Source organism: Tetrao urogallus, assembly GCF_951394365.1.
Source record: "Tetrao urogallus genome assembly, chromosome: 10".
In the NCBI taxonomy this organism is placed as follows: Eukaryota; Metazoa; Chordata; class Aves; order Galliformes; family Phasianidae; genus Tetrao; species Tetrao urogallus.
Window position 1 is genome coordinate 8,529,602 of NC_136823.1, and position 18,572 is coordinate 8,548,173.

Sequence of the window (18,572 nt, forward strand, 5' to 3'; positions counted from 1 at the left end):
TTTATATTGCGTACCCATTCTAGCTGCATTTGCTACATCTTGCAACAGATGCAAGAACAAGGCATGACCTACTGCTGCTCTTTCTTTGCTCAGAGTACAGATGACCATGGAAATGACAATGGAGGGAGGACAGCAACTAGAATTCCTATCGGGATAATGTGTCTGGACAAAAATCAGAAGACAAAGCTTTGCTTTCTCAGTTGTATGCCCTTGTGAGAGCACCCCAAGAAGCACATGGGAAACACTTTTGGAAATAGAAGTTTTTAACTTCTATTTTAAGTTTTTTAAGTGATTAGAGCCCAATCACTAATAGCAAAGCCTTATACACACAGAGAGAGTCAAGTTTCTATGGCTCCACAACACTAAGAGCTCAGGGAAAAAGGACTTCAACCTTCAAATAACAAATTTCATCCAATAACTAAGCACCATATCATTTCTTTGTAATAGGAATGTGTCAGGAGGAATATGGGTTAGTGCACAGCCTGATTAAGTGTGAATTTCTGAAACAACCTCGGGAAAAAAAAAAAAAAAAAATTGAGTACGTTCATTAAGATCACCTCAATATGAAATGTAGTAAAGGCAATAGAATACCAGAATGGAGCAAAAGGACGCTGACACAAAAGGTCTCCAGCCTTTCACCTTGCCACCACTGGATGCTGTTACTGCAGCAGGAATTCCACTTTCAAAGTGGATGGCAAAGAAAGACTCCAACACATTAGAACTTCAGTATTAGCCAGTGAAGGGGGGGTGGGAAGGAGAGGGTTGTTCTTGTGGAAATAGAAGTCTCTCAGCTCTTTCATAAATTTAACTGTGACCTGCTGCAGCCCCAAGGTGCGGCAGTCTGCTGCAGAACTAAAACACTAATGACTGCCAAGTTAATAATAAATAATTTTTTACCTGGAGGGAACATGGCCAAATATATTTAGCTGTCACAATGGCAAATGTAATTGTTCAAATCATGTACAGAAACCTTTTCTACTGACATAAGCTTTCTTTGTAGATTCCTTCATCTTCATACAAATGACTAAATGTGATTTCTCTATAGTAAACATCAATCCAAAATCACACAGTTAAATATAAGGAGAAAAGACTAAAGCATAAAATGGATCTCTCCTATAGAGACAAGAAATCTGATTTAAAAGAATTACTGAACATTGCCTCTAAAGCCAACTGAAACAGCTGTGGAAGTCCAAAGGACATGCAAAATTCAGGAGATGCTGGCTGAAACGCTGCTCTGACTACAAAAAGTGCATTGATAGGAATGCATGTACTACTTAACCTGAGCTCTGACTCAGAAAACCATCCCTTGAGATCTCTGACCAGTCACAGACTCAAGAACTCTTCCATATTCTTGACTGCAATGAATCCATTGTTAGGTAACCCCTACAAGTGGCCAACCAAATGTATCAAGTTAGTCTTTCAGTTTGGCATCCCTGGAGAATTTCTGCCAAGCCTGTTAAGTATATTTTAAATAACTGGTAACATTCACTATTGCAATAACATAATGATGTACTTACCAGTCCCAAACCTTGCTTGCTACCATTCACAATTACAGTCTTTACTTATGCAGTTTAAGACTGTCATACTGCACAGAGATTCTACTAAGAGGAGATTGTAAGGAAACACTGAAATATATTTTACATTATTTAAAGCACCACAGTGTTAAATTAAAGCTAAATTTCCTGTAAGGCTCAACAACCATGCATTCACACATTAGGAATATACAGTTTACTAATAAAATATTCATTATTTGTAAGCCATGGAGTAAAAGGAGAAGGCTTTGTACAAGTACCAATTTGTGCATTTTTTCATCAGGAAAAAAAAAAATATCCAGGTGTTCTGGAGATTAAATTCATTACTTTTAGACTTTGCTGGAATACAAACCATTCTGAAGAAAGAGTTAATAAGCTAAAGACCAAGCTTGCAGGTGACATCAGATTTCCAACATCTCATGCTGAAGGGCTCAATGGAAACAAGTGAGCAAAGTAGCCCTAATTTGGAATCCCTCCAGGAGTAAGTTCTGTCTTACCATCCTGCAGTCTCTATTGTTTTCATAAATTCTATCAACTGAGTTGGTGTTAAAACCTTTTTTGAGAAAGATGTACAAGTGAGGAAGACTGTTAAGCAAAACAGACCAAGTGGGAGCATGTTTATCTGTTTCCAAACTCTCAGTAAGATTTCCATTTTTCTGGCCAGCCATCCTGTGCCTTAATGATGCAGATGGATGTAAGCACTGCCAAGACCACTGTAAATACTCACAGTACTGTTGAGAGGCTAAAGGGTAACATTATATTGATAATGGTTTCTGAGATTTGTTATCAGTAGAAAATCTTTTGTCTGCCAGATGTACTCCTATGTGAAAATATGCCCTTTTCAAGTTGAGAGCTGAAAATGACTCTCTCCAAGCAAGTCAGGAATAATTTAGAACAAACTGATTGTTCTGAATCAAACATGTGCAGGTGTTCAGTCAATCAATGCTCTGAAACCGACCAACTTGGGAATAACGAAGCAATTGCAATAAAAATGCTTCTCCCTGTGCTCTGATGGTACACTTTTAAACAAAATACTGATTCCACTTCCTTTGTGAGAGAAATCTCCTGAGAGAGCTCTCAAAATGAAGAACTGGTTTGTGGTGTGTGTGCAACTGCATTACAAAATTGGAAAGCACTGCCAAACACTGGTTCCTTCACCCTTTTTTATTGTATTGTTCAGCCTACAAAAGCCTCCTCAGGCATCCTCCATGCAAAACCAGAATAAGATCTAGTTCTCCTACTTCATAAGGAATTATTAGTGCAGTAATTCCAAAGCATACTGTAATTCTTCACCCAAATGGACGTCTGACAGCTGAGCAGGCAGTATATTAGGTGCTTTCATCTCTACAATGCTTCAATAATTACTTATAAAAAGTAAATTGGGAAAAGTTGAAGCATATGTATTTAGGAAGTAAGTTAATCAGGAAGAACATGTATCCTAGCAGTCCTATGATGCAATCTTATGATCTCTTTTTTCACTGAAAAAACTGTTCCTTTGAATCGTGACACACACCATTTCAAAGGAAGGAATGCTGATGTCATGAGGCTACCCTGTGTCACAACAGTGCCTCAAGCTGTGAGACACACTGCCTCAATTCAGCACTGCCTGGATATAAGATCTTTCTAAAAATTTCTAAGATGCCTTCTAAGATTCAGAATAATAATAATTCACCTGTATATTTGAAGAGTTAATAAAAGTTAAAACGTATTTTGCAATAAAGGATGATAAGAATTTCCAGAAATTTGCTTTTCTTTCAAAAAAGATACATTTGCAACCCCTAGTCATCTTTTCAATACCGCTATAAATGGCTGCCTTATTACTTTGTTCACCACCAACTTAAACAGAGCAAATCACTATAGCCGCAGAGCACAACAAGCTGTCCTGATTTTCTCTCAGAGAGTAGCATCTCATGTCTGCACCACCAGGCGTCACGTTTGTCAGCTCCTACTAAATGCAAGCTCAAGTACTGAAAAAATTAAGAGATGTATTTCGAAACTCCAATTTTATCATTTAGATCTAGATTTATTGTTTGTAACAGAATAGTAAATTAGCTTTTTAAAAATCCTGTTGCAAAATGTTACCCAAGTAACATTTTGATAACCTTCCCATCTAATGCTTCTTTATTTTATCTAACGAAGTATTATAGAAAGAATTTCATATATATATTCATGGCAGCTACATCTACAGGTAGGGCTTCATGTCAGAAGATCCCAACTACATCAAGCTGTGCACTGTGTGTGTGTTGCCTTGGCTTCTTCCAAAGGGCTACACATACCAAGCCACTACGCAAACAGAAAAGCTCCTGAGTAAACTAAAGATTATCAGTCTTTCTCAAAATGCAGCAGAGCACAAAACGTGACTTGTGATATTCTCCTCTGTCCACCTGCCAGGTTCCAGTCACATTATGATAGTGTAAAGACTTTTCTGCAGCCAACGTAAGGGAGAACACTTAACAGAGTGGAATTCTATTCAAAGAGGAAGATGCCATCTTAGCTTCCTCTTTTATTTTTAAAAATTGAACTAAATTGCAACTTTGACTAAAAAACGGGCTGAATTCCACTAATATATTCAGATACCATTCCTGATTTTACTTGTTCTGTAGAGCAAGAAATGCAATTAAGCTCTCTACTTGCTTTGATTCTTTGCTGCAGCTGTTCTAAACTGCAGTCCTTCTACAGACTGAATACAATTCCTATGTCTTACTATTGGCTGTAAATGAAGGTATTCCTCTTCTTAATTCATCCCATCACTGTAAACTGAGCTGTGACAAATAGATCGGGCACGATCATCTGCGAAAGGGATGAAAGAAAATAAAATCCAATCCTCGTTCAAGAGTGCCATCCAGTGTCTAAAATAAGTCAACATGCCTTATGTGAATAATGTGAACAGATGGAGTCAAGCACAGGCTCGTTCTCCAATAAATAATTTTCCTTTCTTTTTAGAGATCTTACATTTGAAACTGTAGAGTGACAAAGCTTTTCATCCATATCGGGCTCATCTTGCTGCAGATTACTGCAGCTTACCTGAAGATCACAGTAACTCATAGGATGCTTTGTAAACGACAAGTTTAATTAAGAACTCAGTGAACTCCAATGCTGATGTATTTTTGTGTAGTGGGAAATCTGTATCATTATAAACCTCACAGTGCATATGCATGAAAATGCACATCTGCAGAAGTCTGACTACTTCAGAGAAAAATTGAGGCGTATGGAACTGAACTTGTGGTGTCCGGGACACATGTGGGGTAGTAAGGAAATACACTGCATTTAACATTGCCATAATGAAGTATAGATAGAACTGAATTATCCCAGTTACTCCTAGGAGGCTGTATGATGGAGAATGGTTTGCAACAAGGGGAGGAAAACTGGGCTGGTTGACTAGCACAGGTCCTGATGCTGTACTGTTTTACACAACGCTCCCTGGCACTACTCATAAGCATACTGCATGCATATTGCTGCACTGGGGTTTTAATGAGATCAGGCCTATCATTTTCCCATTGTAATTCTAAACACCAACGTTAGGACTACCCAGGGGATAATATTTCATAGCTTTGTTTTTTACAGAAACTGCATTATTTTGATGGATAGTTTACACAAGAATCTTGAAAAGAGTATGAAGACAGAATCAGAAACCAATACAAAAACCAGTCCATGCATTACTCCCTGCCTCCCAAGCTTTAAGATCTGCAGTCATATAAAACCGCTAACTGGAAGGAGAGAACTTTAAAAATTCAAGCAAATAAAAACATACATTCTTTACTCTTGGACTATCGTGAATATTTAGGAATGTTTAGTTTTTTTAGGAAATCGTAACACAAATTATCTTGTTATTGAACCCTATGAACAGTCAGGTGAATAATGAAAGAGCAAGTAGAGAAGTAATTGATTTGATGGAAAGCTATCATCCTCTCAATATATAACCTTTGGAAGGTTTTCCAATGTGGATTTTTGTGTTAAATACTGAGCCAAAGAAAAATACATTATAAAAAAAACTAAGATCGACATTTCTGTAAATAAATTTATACTCAAGAAGATAAAAGCTGTCAAGAATCAAAGCTGATTAAAGCAATGTGACCAAAGAAATATATAATTGTTAATTACTTATAAACAGATGAAAATAATGCATTTTGCAATTGCAAATATTTAAAGGAAAGCATGCAAAGCACATTCCCTTCCCTAAGATGACCTTTCACTTTAGCTAGAGCTAACCCCACTCATGTGAAGTGAATTCAGAATCAGATTGCCAAAATACAAGAGCATAAGAATTTTTTTCAGTAGAGTAGGATTTTAAACAGAACTCAGTGACACACCTTTAAGAAGAACCTGTTTGCAACTACCAAGAACAGCAGCAGAAAACCAAGTAAACATTTTTCTGTAGGTCAATTAATAGTTATTTTTCTTCTTCTAATTATATCAGTGGAACTTGGACTGTGTTCAAAATCTTCAAATATCATGTCTAGAATGGAATACAAACTATTTAAAGAAATAATAACTGAACATCAATAATAACTGAACTTTCTTCTGATCTGTATCACGTAGCACTTTTCCAAAGTCTAGATTAATTGATTCTTTCAAATCTGATCCCCATCAATCAACCCACTCAACTAATCCCATTGACCTCACTGGGATGACCCATTGAAAAAACAGTATTTGGATCTAAGTACTTTCAAATATACCCCTATTTTGGCAGACACACCTTTCACAATACAGAGGGCTTTCTTCATCAATGTTTTAATTAAATCTTTATGCTGAAATAGGACATATTTACACTCATTGTCAAATTTCATTGACAATGACTTATTTGACAATAAATATATTGAGATTTCCCTAATCACACCAGACTATCAGGCTCATACTCTCAACATAATATCAAACTTTTGCCATGAATATCTCACGAGGGAATCAATACTCTTACAAAATTAGGATAAATGGTGACCAGATGAACTCCGGTTCCAGTAGTTAAAAGGCTGTATGTTCCTTCTGAAGAAAGGAGTCAGACCGTTTCAACAAGAAATTTACATCTGTTTACTTCATTAGAAATCTTGTTTCATTAAAGGGTTTGATCTAACGCCATCTTGACTTTATGAAAATCAGGGAGAGTTCATACTATTCTAGTGCCTACAGTTCTCTTTCACCCTTATTACTGTCAGAGCCCATGAAAATATAAATACAAAAGTCACCTTATCATATATATAGTTTAAGATGTATGCAAGGAAAAAAATTAGCAAATAAAAAACACTATTTCCTTTTAGGAGGTGGGTGTTGGTTTGGTTTTGTTGCTGGTGGTTTAGGTTTAATACAACACAAAACAAGAGTACTAGATCTTCCCCCTCAACAGAAAGATTGTTGTCCAATGGAAAGTTAGGAGGAGACCTGGGCAGTTTACTGGCTTACCTTTTGCTTCATTGCCCTAATCTGTAAAAGAGGCATAGAATACTAGGAAAGGCATTGAGAAAAAGTATTAAAAACAGAGACATGCAAATATTATGGCAACACAGTCCAGTAGACATACAAATATATCAATTATATTTTGACTGCTGATGTTCTAGAAAATATGTTCATGCTCTTCTTAATTTTGTGTTTCATGATTTTTCTCTCTTTCTAGAACAATTTCTTTAATTGCTTCTCAAATATCAATGTTCATTTCAAACTGATATTTTTTTCATATTCTAGATTCCAAACTAGCAGTGATGTTTTCATGTCCTAATTGAAAAAACAATTTGTCAGCAAAAAGCTTTATGTCCTCCACACAGACTCTTAAAAACTAGTGCAACCAAGCACCCCAGCAAGAATATTATGGGGAATAACAAAACCTGAATGGGCTACCTTAGAAGCGTATTTGTTCTCTAGAACATAATCAGCTTCTGTCCACTTTTTCTTGCCTGGTGTGACTGCAAAGTCCTTCTGTATACTTAAGAAGTCACCTAAAAAAACACGTTACTATTGATATTTTGATAGAAAATGATTGTCTTTATAACTACTGATTAGATTAATATTTTGAGCCGAGCCAGGAGAAATAAAAGGAAAGAGGCACTAATGAACCTAATAAAGACACTCAGTCTAGAATGGTTGTTAATCTGTGTAACTAACTACAGGGAAGAAATGTTTGGTGTCGATAAAGCATTTCCTTAGTAAATTACTACTGGCTCCAGTGTAAGACATTTACAGTAAACACCAAAAGTCTGCAAGGCATCTGTTCTACTCACAGTGGAAGAAAGAACTTTACTCCATTAATAACTTTAAAAACATGCAATAAGTAATTCATGATGGCAGTTCAAATCCTATCATCAACCATCGTTATTTGACCAAGCTGAGTTCAAAGATAGAGCAAGTTTTAAAAAACCCTTGAAAGTTTAAAAGTGCACTTTAAATTATAATAAAGCTGTGTTCTTCTTTCTAAGTGCAGAAAGAAAAGACCATGGCTTTAAACCATGTACAACAACATTATTTTAAGAATACATGCAAGATAAGAGTTAAAATGTATATATAAAATCCTATATGATCTCAGATTCCATTTTAGTGAATTTGTATGTTATATAGAGAAGGCATGTGTAATCTATGCGTATGTATATATAATAAAATACTTGCTGGAATTTTAACATTTGACTTTACTAGAGATTTAGTGGGACTTTGCCTAAGGCAAGCTTTTAATAGCAATAATAAAAAAATACTTAATGGTACTTAAGGTAAATAATGTGTGGTCACTATGTTTAAAAAAAAGTAATACCAAACATCTGTGCTAGATTTCCACATGATAAAATCACCGGATTACCTACAGTTCTCCCAAAATTATAGAGAAAAAATGTTTATTTAAAATCCTAGAAAATTCATTTGATAATCAATGTAAGTATTAAAAGGCAGGCATCTTTAATGACAGAAATGTATATTTTGTGATATACAGGATACTTATTTCTGAGCATAAGGACACAATGGTATGACATCATGGCTTCAAGACAGATTTTCTTTTCACCTGTTAACGTACAAACGAAGATTGCCAGGCCCAAGAATGTCCCTCTACTTACGTATGTGTATTTGAAAAGGCTACTTTGTTACCTGAAGAACAATTTCCTTACCCAGCATATGCTATATCATTTTGTCTCAGAAAATAACAATAAAATCCAGCTATCTTAAGAAAAGGCTAGTAAAAATACTTCAGTGAGCTGAATTTCTTACAGACAAAAGATTCAGTCTGGCTCAATGAAGGGAAACTGAGTATACAGATGCTCTCAGAAACCATGGAGAGGAACTCCATATTCTCTCCTTAGTAGGTTGTATATTCAAAGATGAAGCTGAAACGTGCTTACACTTCGTGCTATTTAATCCGATTATTTTTTCTTTCTTTGTGATAAGAAACTAATGAAAGTTTTGCTATAACTACCACAAGTCTGGGAATCTATCTATTCTTTGCCTGTATTACAAATTCCGTGATACACAGAAAGGAATTTAATCACATTTTTTGCATAGCTTTTTTCCCCAATAAGTTTGTTTTAATGAACCTCACCAGCACAGACATTCTTTGCGATTCCTGTAAGAGAAGAGCAGGATTCCAACTTCAGCTGAAGTTTCCTCCAATGTAATAAGGCTCAAATTTGCCATTCCTAGAGCTCTCAAAGAGAACTTGAGTAAACACATAATTAGAAGCTCACCTTTGTGAAATAAAAGTTTGAAGATGCACTAGACTGTAAGCTGCAGAAAGGCATAGTATATGACGGGCAAGTGGCTAACATCCCCAAATCACCCCAAATCTGATAATAATATGAAAACAAGGAAAAATGGACTGGTTTATATTCCAGAGGCATATTTGTATGTCTCTGGTACGTTAGCTATTTCTATTCTCTTCTTTGCAGTTTCTCCAAGAAATATAATCTACAGTTTGGAGAAATTCCATATCTTCTGAGGCAACTATTTTAACTTCTACAACTATTCATGGAAAGAAAAAGAAACAAAGCTTTTTTTTTCCTCTCCTTTTCCACATGATTCTTGGATATCTGCATGTTAATTTGAACCAAGACAGTAGAATACTGGTTTCTGGTAACATGCATACTTCACATGCAGTAATAATAGCAACCTGTAAGAACAATAATAGCAAAGCTAATTAAAAAACCCATTTTCAGGATTTGATCAAACATTACGTTACAGAGGACAATATATTAGTTTTTCAGGAATATACTCAATATGAGCTCAATATTGCAACCTGTGAAAGTACAGAAATCAGAATATTTCAGTTTAAATTCTGTAACAACAAATATTTTGTTAAAGACAGGTAAAAATGAACAAAATTTGAGTGAATACTAAATCATTCCTGAGAGGGATTGAAAATGCTTCCAAGTTTTGGTTTACTGTCACAGCATTCCCAGGGGAGTTGGGGAAAAGATGGCATTTACAGTTAGGTTGAAAACCTGCAACCTCTTGTTGAAAAATGGAATCCACTAAGAAGACTACTGCAAAAGATTCAGCACACTAATTTATCAGGCTGGAAAACTGTACTTTGTAGGATGAAGACTGCATGCAGTAACAGCAATTCCAGTAAGCACAGCAGAAAAAGACTCACTGCACTACACAAAGGTCAAAAGAGGAACAGTGTTTTTTAACAAATGAATAAAATTAAATACTGAATTTCTAATATTCCCTTAAACTGTGTAGACAACTTCCAGTCACAAGACAGCAAAAGGCAAACAAATCAAAACCCATAAAACAGCGTGCCTCAGGAGCAGAGCTGGAGAGAGGGAATTTCACACAAAGCTTCGGATTCTTAAAGCATGAAGGAAATTCTTACCCAAAATCCCCAAATCGATAGATAGTTCCCAAGCTGACACAGAGATTCTGACCAGCAAACAGTAAATTTTAAACTTTGACAAGTCTCCAAGGCATATCATAAGCATGCCATAAACAGAAACTCCAGCAAACCCCTCTGTACACTTGTTCTAGAGGAAAGATGATTACTTCATCCTCAATACAAATTTAGAGATAAACAATTTTTTTTTCCTGGCTCCTGAGAGCAACCCAGTGGGAGCTATGAAATATCTTGTCTACTTTCCATGCTCTATTTAGTCTTATTTCTCTAACTGCTCTGGGAAGGCCATTCCTGAGCTGGACTACTATGCAAATGAAAAACCTTCTTCAAATTTCTGCTTTATTCATGTCCAGGATGTGCCTGAATTAGTAATCACAAATGTACGTGATAATGATGCCATAGATGAGGCACAATCACAGAACAAAAAACAGTTAACATACAGCAGATCATCCATGTTTGAAACAGACTGTCTTTCTCTGAAACCAGATTTAATCCAGAAACCCATCTGATAGTTTAAGCACTTCTCCCACAACTCTTCTTACAATAAATACAGTATCATTAATTCCTTATGCAAGTCCTTTCAGAATCCTCTGACTTTCAGACTTCACTAAGTGGTGGCATCACTTTTTAATGAACGTTTTGCCTAAGACCCAGGAGGATCCACATCTTCACTAAAAATCTTTAAATCTATGATTGTGCCCAGCAAATTTTCCAGTGTTTCCAAGATTGAGAAGGGCTCCAGATACAACTGAGGCCCCAATACATATTTCAGATTAAAAGGAAGAAAAAGAAATCTAAAATAAATCTATCACTGGGTTTTCAGAATTCCTTTTTACTAACAAAGTAGCTGAAACCTCAAACAGTTCATCCACAGGAAAAAAAAACAAAAACCTGTAGATGTAGATAGCTATTCCTTATCCAAGAACTATAATAGTTTCCTGTGTTCTTGTACTAATTTTATTCACGTTTTGACTTATCAGGCAAATTAGTGGCTGTTTGGTTTTTTTTGTTAACTAGACCAGTAGTTCAATCAGACTTTGCTGCTCCTGAATTTCTAAGGAAATAGAGCTGGATGTCCTGATTCTCCTCACTGTAGTAGTTTGTACTCTACCTCTGCAGTTGTCACCTTTCTCAGTAGGAAGCAACAAGGTCTCTCTCTGAGGAAGACACACTGTCTCATCTCCCTGTCATCAGCTTCAGAGGCTGCTAGGATGAAGAAGGGCAAACGGGCTTGACAACCAGGCAGACTTTCTTTCAATCATACTTCTCCCAAATCTAGTTTCAAAATTCATCAGCAAGTAATGCGGGCTTGAGGCCAAACCTCCCAAAGCACAGCACAGCCATCACTCCCGTGTGTTAATGTGGTGGTATTATGTTGCATACCACACAAGAAAATAAATTAGATAAAGTCTGGCTACAGAAGGCAAAATGTTTGAAAACACTTTTCAAGTGTTTAAACACAAGTGGTATAAAAACAAAATGTAGCATGTACTTATTACTAGTTATTCTATAGCAATAAAAGGTGCTAAATGTCTCTTCGACAGTTCTCATCACCTTGATTTGCTAAATACTGATTTGTCAAAATATAAAAAATCTAGAATTTATGCAAAGCACACAAAGTCAAAGACAGTAAGTCCCAAATGGCACAATTACTTTTCTTCCATAATTTCTTAGTCCACTTGTTTATTTAATTTGGATTTAAAATAGATGCATCTTCTTCTATGAAACAATGAAAGCAGAAAAAGAAAACACTCAGATACTTATTTCCAGACCTGCAGTAAATACGTTATCCTTTAAAGAAATAAATAATGAGTTTTCCTTACCTCTCTAAGATGTATGTTTTCCTTCTCCTTCTGGTCTAATATCACTTCTAAATGATTAACCTGAGATTCAGCTTCTGCCATCCTTCGAGTTCTCTCATTGTCATCTTCCATTCCTTTAGAGGGCAAACCTTTACTTTGCAACATTTCCAGAAGCTTTTTTATTGATTCATCTCTAGCATTTAGTGTTTGTTTTTGTGTTTCAATCCTTAGCTCCATTTCTTCTAGAGTTTTTCTTAACAGGAAAAGCTCTTTAGCTTGCCTATCGTGTTCTGCTTGAAGTCTTCGAAAATTCTCCTCTGTTAGCTCAATAGTAAAATGCTCAGCACCTCGGTTTCCACTTTCTTGCTGGAGAAGATGATTAAGGTCTCTCTGGGTTCTAAGCTCATCTTGAAGAGCCTGGATTGTCATTTGCAGATGCTACAACACACAGAAAAAAAAAGGAAAAAAAAGAATTTAGGATCTGACTGTAGAATTAGGATTCATTGAACTTTTGTTGTATGCTTCTATAAAAATTTATTAGCATTAACAATGGAAGTATACTAAATGACCTTTTAAAAAAAAATCACAAATGCATGTGACAACGTTTATAATGATGTCCTTCAAGTGCTTGTAGAAAAAATAAATGACAACACACACAGGGTCAGCTACAGATAAAATGAAGAGCAAAGAAAAACAACGAACCCAAACACAAGGCAGTGACACATCCATTTGTACAGTCAATATGTGTCTACAAAGTTGAAAGACTCAGTATTCCTTGTTTTCTAAATTGCTTCATAGACTACAGGTGGTTCTGCCCTGCATGGAGCTCAGCAGATGAGTTATAAAGTGAATCAAAGCACTCGCTGTAACTGAAGGGATCTTGGTGGGGAGCAAGGGGGAGCACTTGATTGGTTTTGTTTTTTTCTTTTGGCAACTAAAGCTATGAATATGCTTTAGTAAACAGGATTACTGTATCTCTAGTGAGCAAACAAAAAAAAACAACACAGTAAGCAATATTGAATTCTGGAAAAAAAAAAAAAGACTGCAAATAGTAGACAAACCTTTGTTCTCCTGGCATCCAAAAACTGAACAGCATGGTAAATGAAAAATGAAGCAAAATCAACGTAAATAAAGGTCAGATGCAAGCAAAGGAGATTCAACAGAAAGAACTGAATTCAACAAAAAGTATCTTCAACAGAAAAAATAATTTTATTGAGATATACAAAACAGCACCAACAACTTCACAATACTCAAATATACAAACCAAGGCTAAGGACAGACTTTACTCAATAGATGTGACAAGAAAAAAAAAAACATACACAATAATTAATCTCACAATGAATAATAGTAACAATATTCCTATTACATCTCACTGTGCTTTCACACTTATCTTTCACACAATATCTTCTCCTAAATTATTAGTTTTAAATTTGAGTACAGTGGTCTCTTCAACAGAGAAATCTCTCACTCCATATTCAACACAATGAAAAATTAATATGAACAAAATCATTTTAAAGTTGAAGCATAGATTATTCTAACTTACTGTAATAGCATGTTTAATGTCTGAAAATGTTTGTCTCCTTATTTTTTCTTTATTAACTACCAACACTGTGCACAGAATGCATAGAAATATGAGTTCCTGAAGAGCCATATTGTATCAGTACGATTTAGATGACTTTAAATGTATAGCATCACTTTTTTTGTGTGTGTTAATGAATATTCTGCAACTCCACACTTCAGTGAAACCATAATTCATTAACACCTGAAGTCAGTATCACAGGCTTCTTCAGTTACTTGATAACATCTTCATTTTTAGAAGAATTATATCTAGAGCTGTCAGCGTGTAATAAACTGAATTTGAACAGAAAGAATAAAACTTTCTGAAATCACATCTCTTACCAGTCACTTCAAAAGGATAAAAAGTTTTGGCTGCAGTGAATTCTGTAGTCTGAATTTGTTCTACCATTAAATGGCAATGTTTTTATAAGTGTTCAGAGCTTAAATCTCTTAATGTTTGTATCTCATTAGGTGCACACTCAGTTGAGAACATGCAAATGTAGGCTACTCATTTACAGCCCTGCTTTTACGTAATGATAAATTCTCGATGTTTCTTAAAATCTCAGCATGTTTTAAATTCTTTCTATAAGTTTAAAAGTTCCCAACAAACTTAATTTCAAAGTTGTTCTAGATGTAGCAATTTTCTACTTTAAATCCCTTACTGTACTGTTTATGATCCTGAGAATGACAGCTTTAGCACAGAAATTCAGTACATAAATCCAAATGTTCAAAAAATAGAGAAATGTTCAATGATGTTCATGAATGAATTAAAAAGACATGGGAAAGCAGTGACAGAGACAAATGCTGCAAAGTAAACAAAACCAAACTCCTTTCTTTCCAAATGCTTTTTGACTAAACTGACAAAATATTTATAGATATCTCCACCAGTTAATACAGCAGTTACACAATGTTTCCAAGCTATACAAGACTTTGCTTTAGAGAATATAGACATTCTGTTCTAATTCCTTTGAAGCTTGGAGAGAAACAAAAATTTTCAGATAAGTAATCATGGAAAAAAAAAATTCCTATTAACTTAAATTATTCATAAATTTTCAGCCAGCTTGAAAACAACCTCTTTCAAAAGGTCCAAAAGAAGAAAAAAAAATTCACGTGGCTTTTTCAAATTAAATGTTTTGATTTTAAAACATTTCCATGCTATTTTTAATTTTAATTTTTTTTAATTGAGATAGATTTTTTAATTGAATTTTTTCCTCTTAATGAAAAATGAAATAATTCAATCACTGTTTAAAAAGAAATTTCTCTTTTATTTAATTTTGAATTCAGTCTCCATATCAGCTGGATTTTCAGTCCCAAGACATTTATTTGAAGAATGAAACTCGAATCTTTTCATTCTCTGCAAAAGAATGACTGCCTGAAGTAACCGCCTATAAAACCTGAGGAGGTTTTTTCTACACAATTATCTCTCTACTATGCAACAGAAATATTCAGTAACTCCTCGTATAGTCTATAAATAGTCAAAAAAGAAGTCTTCTAGGAGTTTCCTCCAATCCGTATGATTTAAAATAGCTTTTTCTAACATTACACTAGACAATACTTACTCCTTGATGCTAAAAAACTACTTATAAAGACCTTCCCAAAATCAAGCAATCTCTGTACACCGTGTCTAGAAGATTATAGCCACATCAAAGGAAACCCGTTTGTAAAATATTTCAATTTTTTTAAAACAGAAATAAAAGGGAATTTAAAATACACATTGCTAACATGCAGCCAAAACTCTTAGATCAATACACAAATTATTAGAAATCAGAACTCAGCAAATCTGGCAAGATAAACCAGCAATAACTTTCCTTTCTGTCCCACAGCAACCTATGCACGGCGCTCTCGCGTTCTGCCCATAAATACGTTTGTTGCTGAGCACAGCAGTAGTTGTGGCTGCTTCTCTGTAACTGTTAAGCCCAAGAGCCTCAATGGCAGCAGGCTGCTGCTACCCTGACACAATCCATTTTTTGAGACCTTCAAGACTCAGAATTCTTTGAACACGATGGCCCAGATTTAGATGCGTGCTGGCACAGAATTTTGTATCTGCAGCTAGCTAAGAAAAGGAAAGAACACATGTTGCGAAGGTGGAAAGATACTGAATAATTAATTATAGCAGGGGAGGAATGTGGGAGTGCTGTGAATATCTGTCACGTTGCTTTTAGTACGTAGGCAGGACTTTGTAGGATTTGAAAAGACACACAAGTTCTATCACGCTTTTCATAATTTCTATTAAAAACAGGCCAGCTGACAAGGACTTACAGAATGATTCCATGCTTCTAGGGAACACATAAATAGTTCTCACAAAACTTTTGCAATCTTCCCTTACAGCCCAACCCCAAGTGGCAATCCATGGAACTGCACTGGATGTTCCCATTAACCTTTTTCTGAATTAGGCACAGCACAAGTTTCTACAATTTGCCCCTGAAATTTGAAACAGAACTATGAAGAAGAATTAGCAACCCCCACTTGGTTGACTGGCTTCCAACTCTTGCTCTACATGTGGACATCAATCCATGCAAAGAGGCTATTCACAGACAAATCACCTGCAGAGAACTTTCCTGCCTCAGCACACCTTGGATCAGAGCACAGCAGCATTTCAGAGCATCTCAAGGCCTTAGATACATGGTAAACATTGGAGAAAAAGGATATTGGAAGATTGACCGATTTAACATAATTATCTACAGGCATACAGAACTTCTATTTTACATCACTGCCCTCACACCAAAAGTGAAGAATATATTGAAAATAGTCAAACAAATAAAACCAAATAATTGGGGGAGGAAAAAAAAAAAAAAAAAACTTAATAGTAACTTGAAAGGAAGCAACAAATTCTATGTAATGTGAAGGAAGAAAAGAATCATAGTAGGGGTTGTCTTGACTGGGAAAACCAGCCTGAAGGATTTGGTGGCAGACAACAAGTGGTCATCGGTTATTATCAAGTGATAGACTTAGAAAGTGTGTCTTGCATGATTTACTACACATTTCCTGTAAGATAATGATAATCTATCCAATTTATTCCACAGACAAAAATCACTCAAATTTGGAAATGAGCGGTAAGGAATTCTGAACGTGTTTCTCCTCTAAATGGTTCAGTACAGCACTATGGCTAAAGGGGACCATGTCAAGATCACCCAGTGTAGGCAAAACAACTATTTCTGTAGCCATTCAAAATGATTCACTGCTTTGGTGCTTCACCTAAACAGAGTGATAGGTAGTAGCATTTTTCCACTACTTCAAGCCACTGCCTTTTGGCTTCTGACTCCCACTGTTCCATTTTCAGTTACTGATTCTTCTGCTTCTTTCCCATTCTGGTTGAAAAGGTAAAACGTATTAGGCTTTTTCTTATATGACTGTTGCTGTAAAGCCAGGTAAGAAATGACTACTGTCACAACTGTCTCTGTCCTCTCAACATCACAGCATTGATGTGGTTGTGATAGACAAACAGCCTTCTGAAGCGTAAAACAACTGAGAACAGAACCCTGCAAGCTTAGAAGGAATAATCTAGGAAATAAAGCAGTTCTAGGCAAAAAGCAATCTCATGCTGCAGTGCAGGATGTGGCTGAACTGCCTCACACCATGCAGGTTCGCAGTATGAGAATGTACAGCAGTACTCCAAGGTGGAAACGTGACAAAAACTTCCAGAAGCGATATCAAACAATCTTTCTGTCTCCAGCTGCTCTTTTCCCCTCCCTTCCGTTTTATTAGTACATAGAAAAATAAAAAGAGCTTTTGACAGTTTTATTATCTGTTACAGACTTTTGAAAGTCATGTCTAACAGTATTTTTCAAAATACATTCTTTGAACTTAGGATGACCGTGCAGTTTCTGCAGCTAACTTTTTGAGGGTATGGGGTATATTACTAAGCAGCCTTGCATGATCACATTTTTTTTATTGTGCACACAACAGAGGAAGTAAACTGTACCAACTATAATACCCTGTGTTTTGGGACAAAGGCTGGATTGGCTCATACACTCCAGCCTCTAGCAGTGGCAAATGCCTAATGATACAGAAGACAGTGAAAACACAATTGTAGCTACAGAACAGTATTTGTAACTTAGGAGACATAACAACAAAATATACTGTTGGCTTTTTGTTTTTTATTTTCCGAATAGAGATTCAACGCTTACTCTATAACCTGCCACTACTCCAATTTTAGTCTTCAATTTATGAGGTTCCAGTGTTGAAAGGTGACATATTTCCTAAAGGCAATAAATTGCATCCAAACCAATACATACATTAACTTCAGTCATATTACTGAAACAAGCATGAGAATTAGATTTGCAAATATTTACACCTAAACATTTTTAAGTGCTACTATGCAAACCTTCAGTTTCTCCTGTAAGAGAAAAACAAAAAGGGGATTGGAGATGTTTTCCTCATCGGTATAAATCAAGAAATAGATTCTTCCATGTATTTGGCTCACCATCTAAAGTTGGGGTGCTGGAATTGTAAATAGCACTGAAGGACTTATTAACAAGAATTTTGCTTGAATGAGGCACCACGGAGGAAAACAGATTATAGAAGATGCAACATCTAAGGAACTACAGAGGCTTCAAACCACATACAAAAAGACATTTTCAGCATTCAAATTTCTGAAGGTGTAACAGATGTGAGACAACATATGCATAACAGTTTATTGGTGCCCTGTGTTTCAAAAGGGCAGGTTCTTGTTTATTTGCTTTCTTTAATTTTTCTTTCTTTACACACTTCTAAATTTAGTGTCTTGTCAAATTTGATAAATGCTTGCTCTCAATACTGTGCTTTGTGAGCTAAATAAGGAACCTTGTCATGTATGTTAGACATCTGCATTTCTTAATATAGATGTTGTATTTAATCTGCCCTAACCTATTTGTGACTATTCAGTCAGCTTTTCTTGGTGATTTCCCA

At 35.6% G+C, this 18,572-nt stretch overlaps 1 protein-coding gene across 1 annotated transcript in view; it reads right to left on the reverse strand.

Annotated features, from left to right (window-relative positions):
• ERC2 (ELKS/RAB6-interacting/CAST family member 2) overlaps positions 1 to 18,572 on the reverse strand; it is a gene marked incomplete at both ends in the record, with an annotated part of 356,767 nt that overhangs the window by 300,177 nt on the left and 38,018 nt on the right. Inside the window, one exon of the mRNA XM_079540281.1 lies at positions 12,150 to 12,566. Coding sequence (XP_079396407.1) covers positions 12,150 to 12,566 — 417 coding nt within the window. The remainder of the gene's footprint in view (positions 1 to 12,149; positions 12,567 to 18,572) is intronic.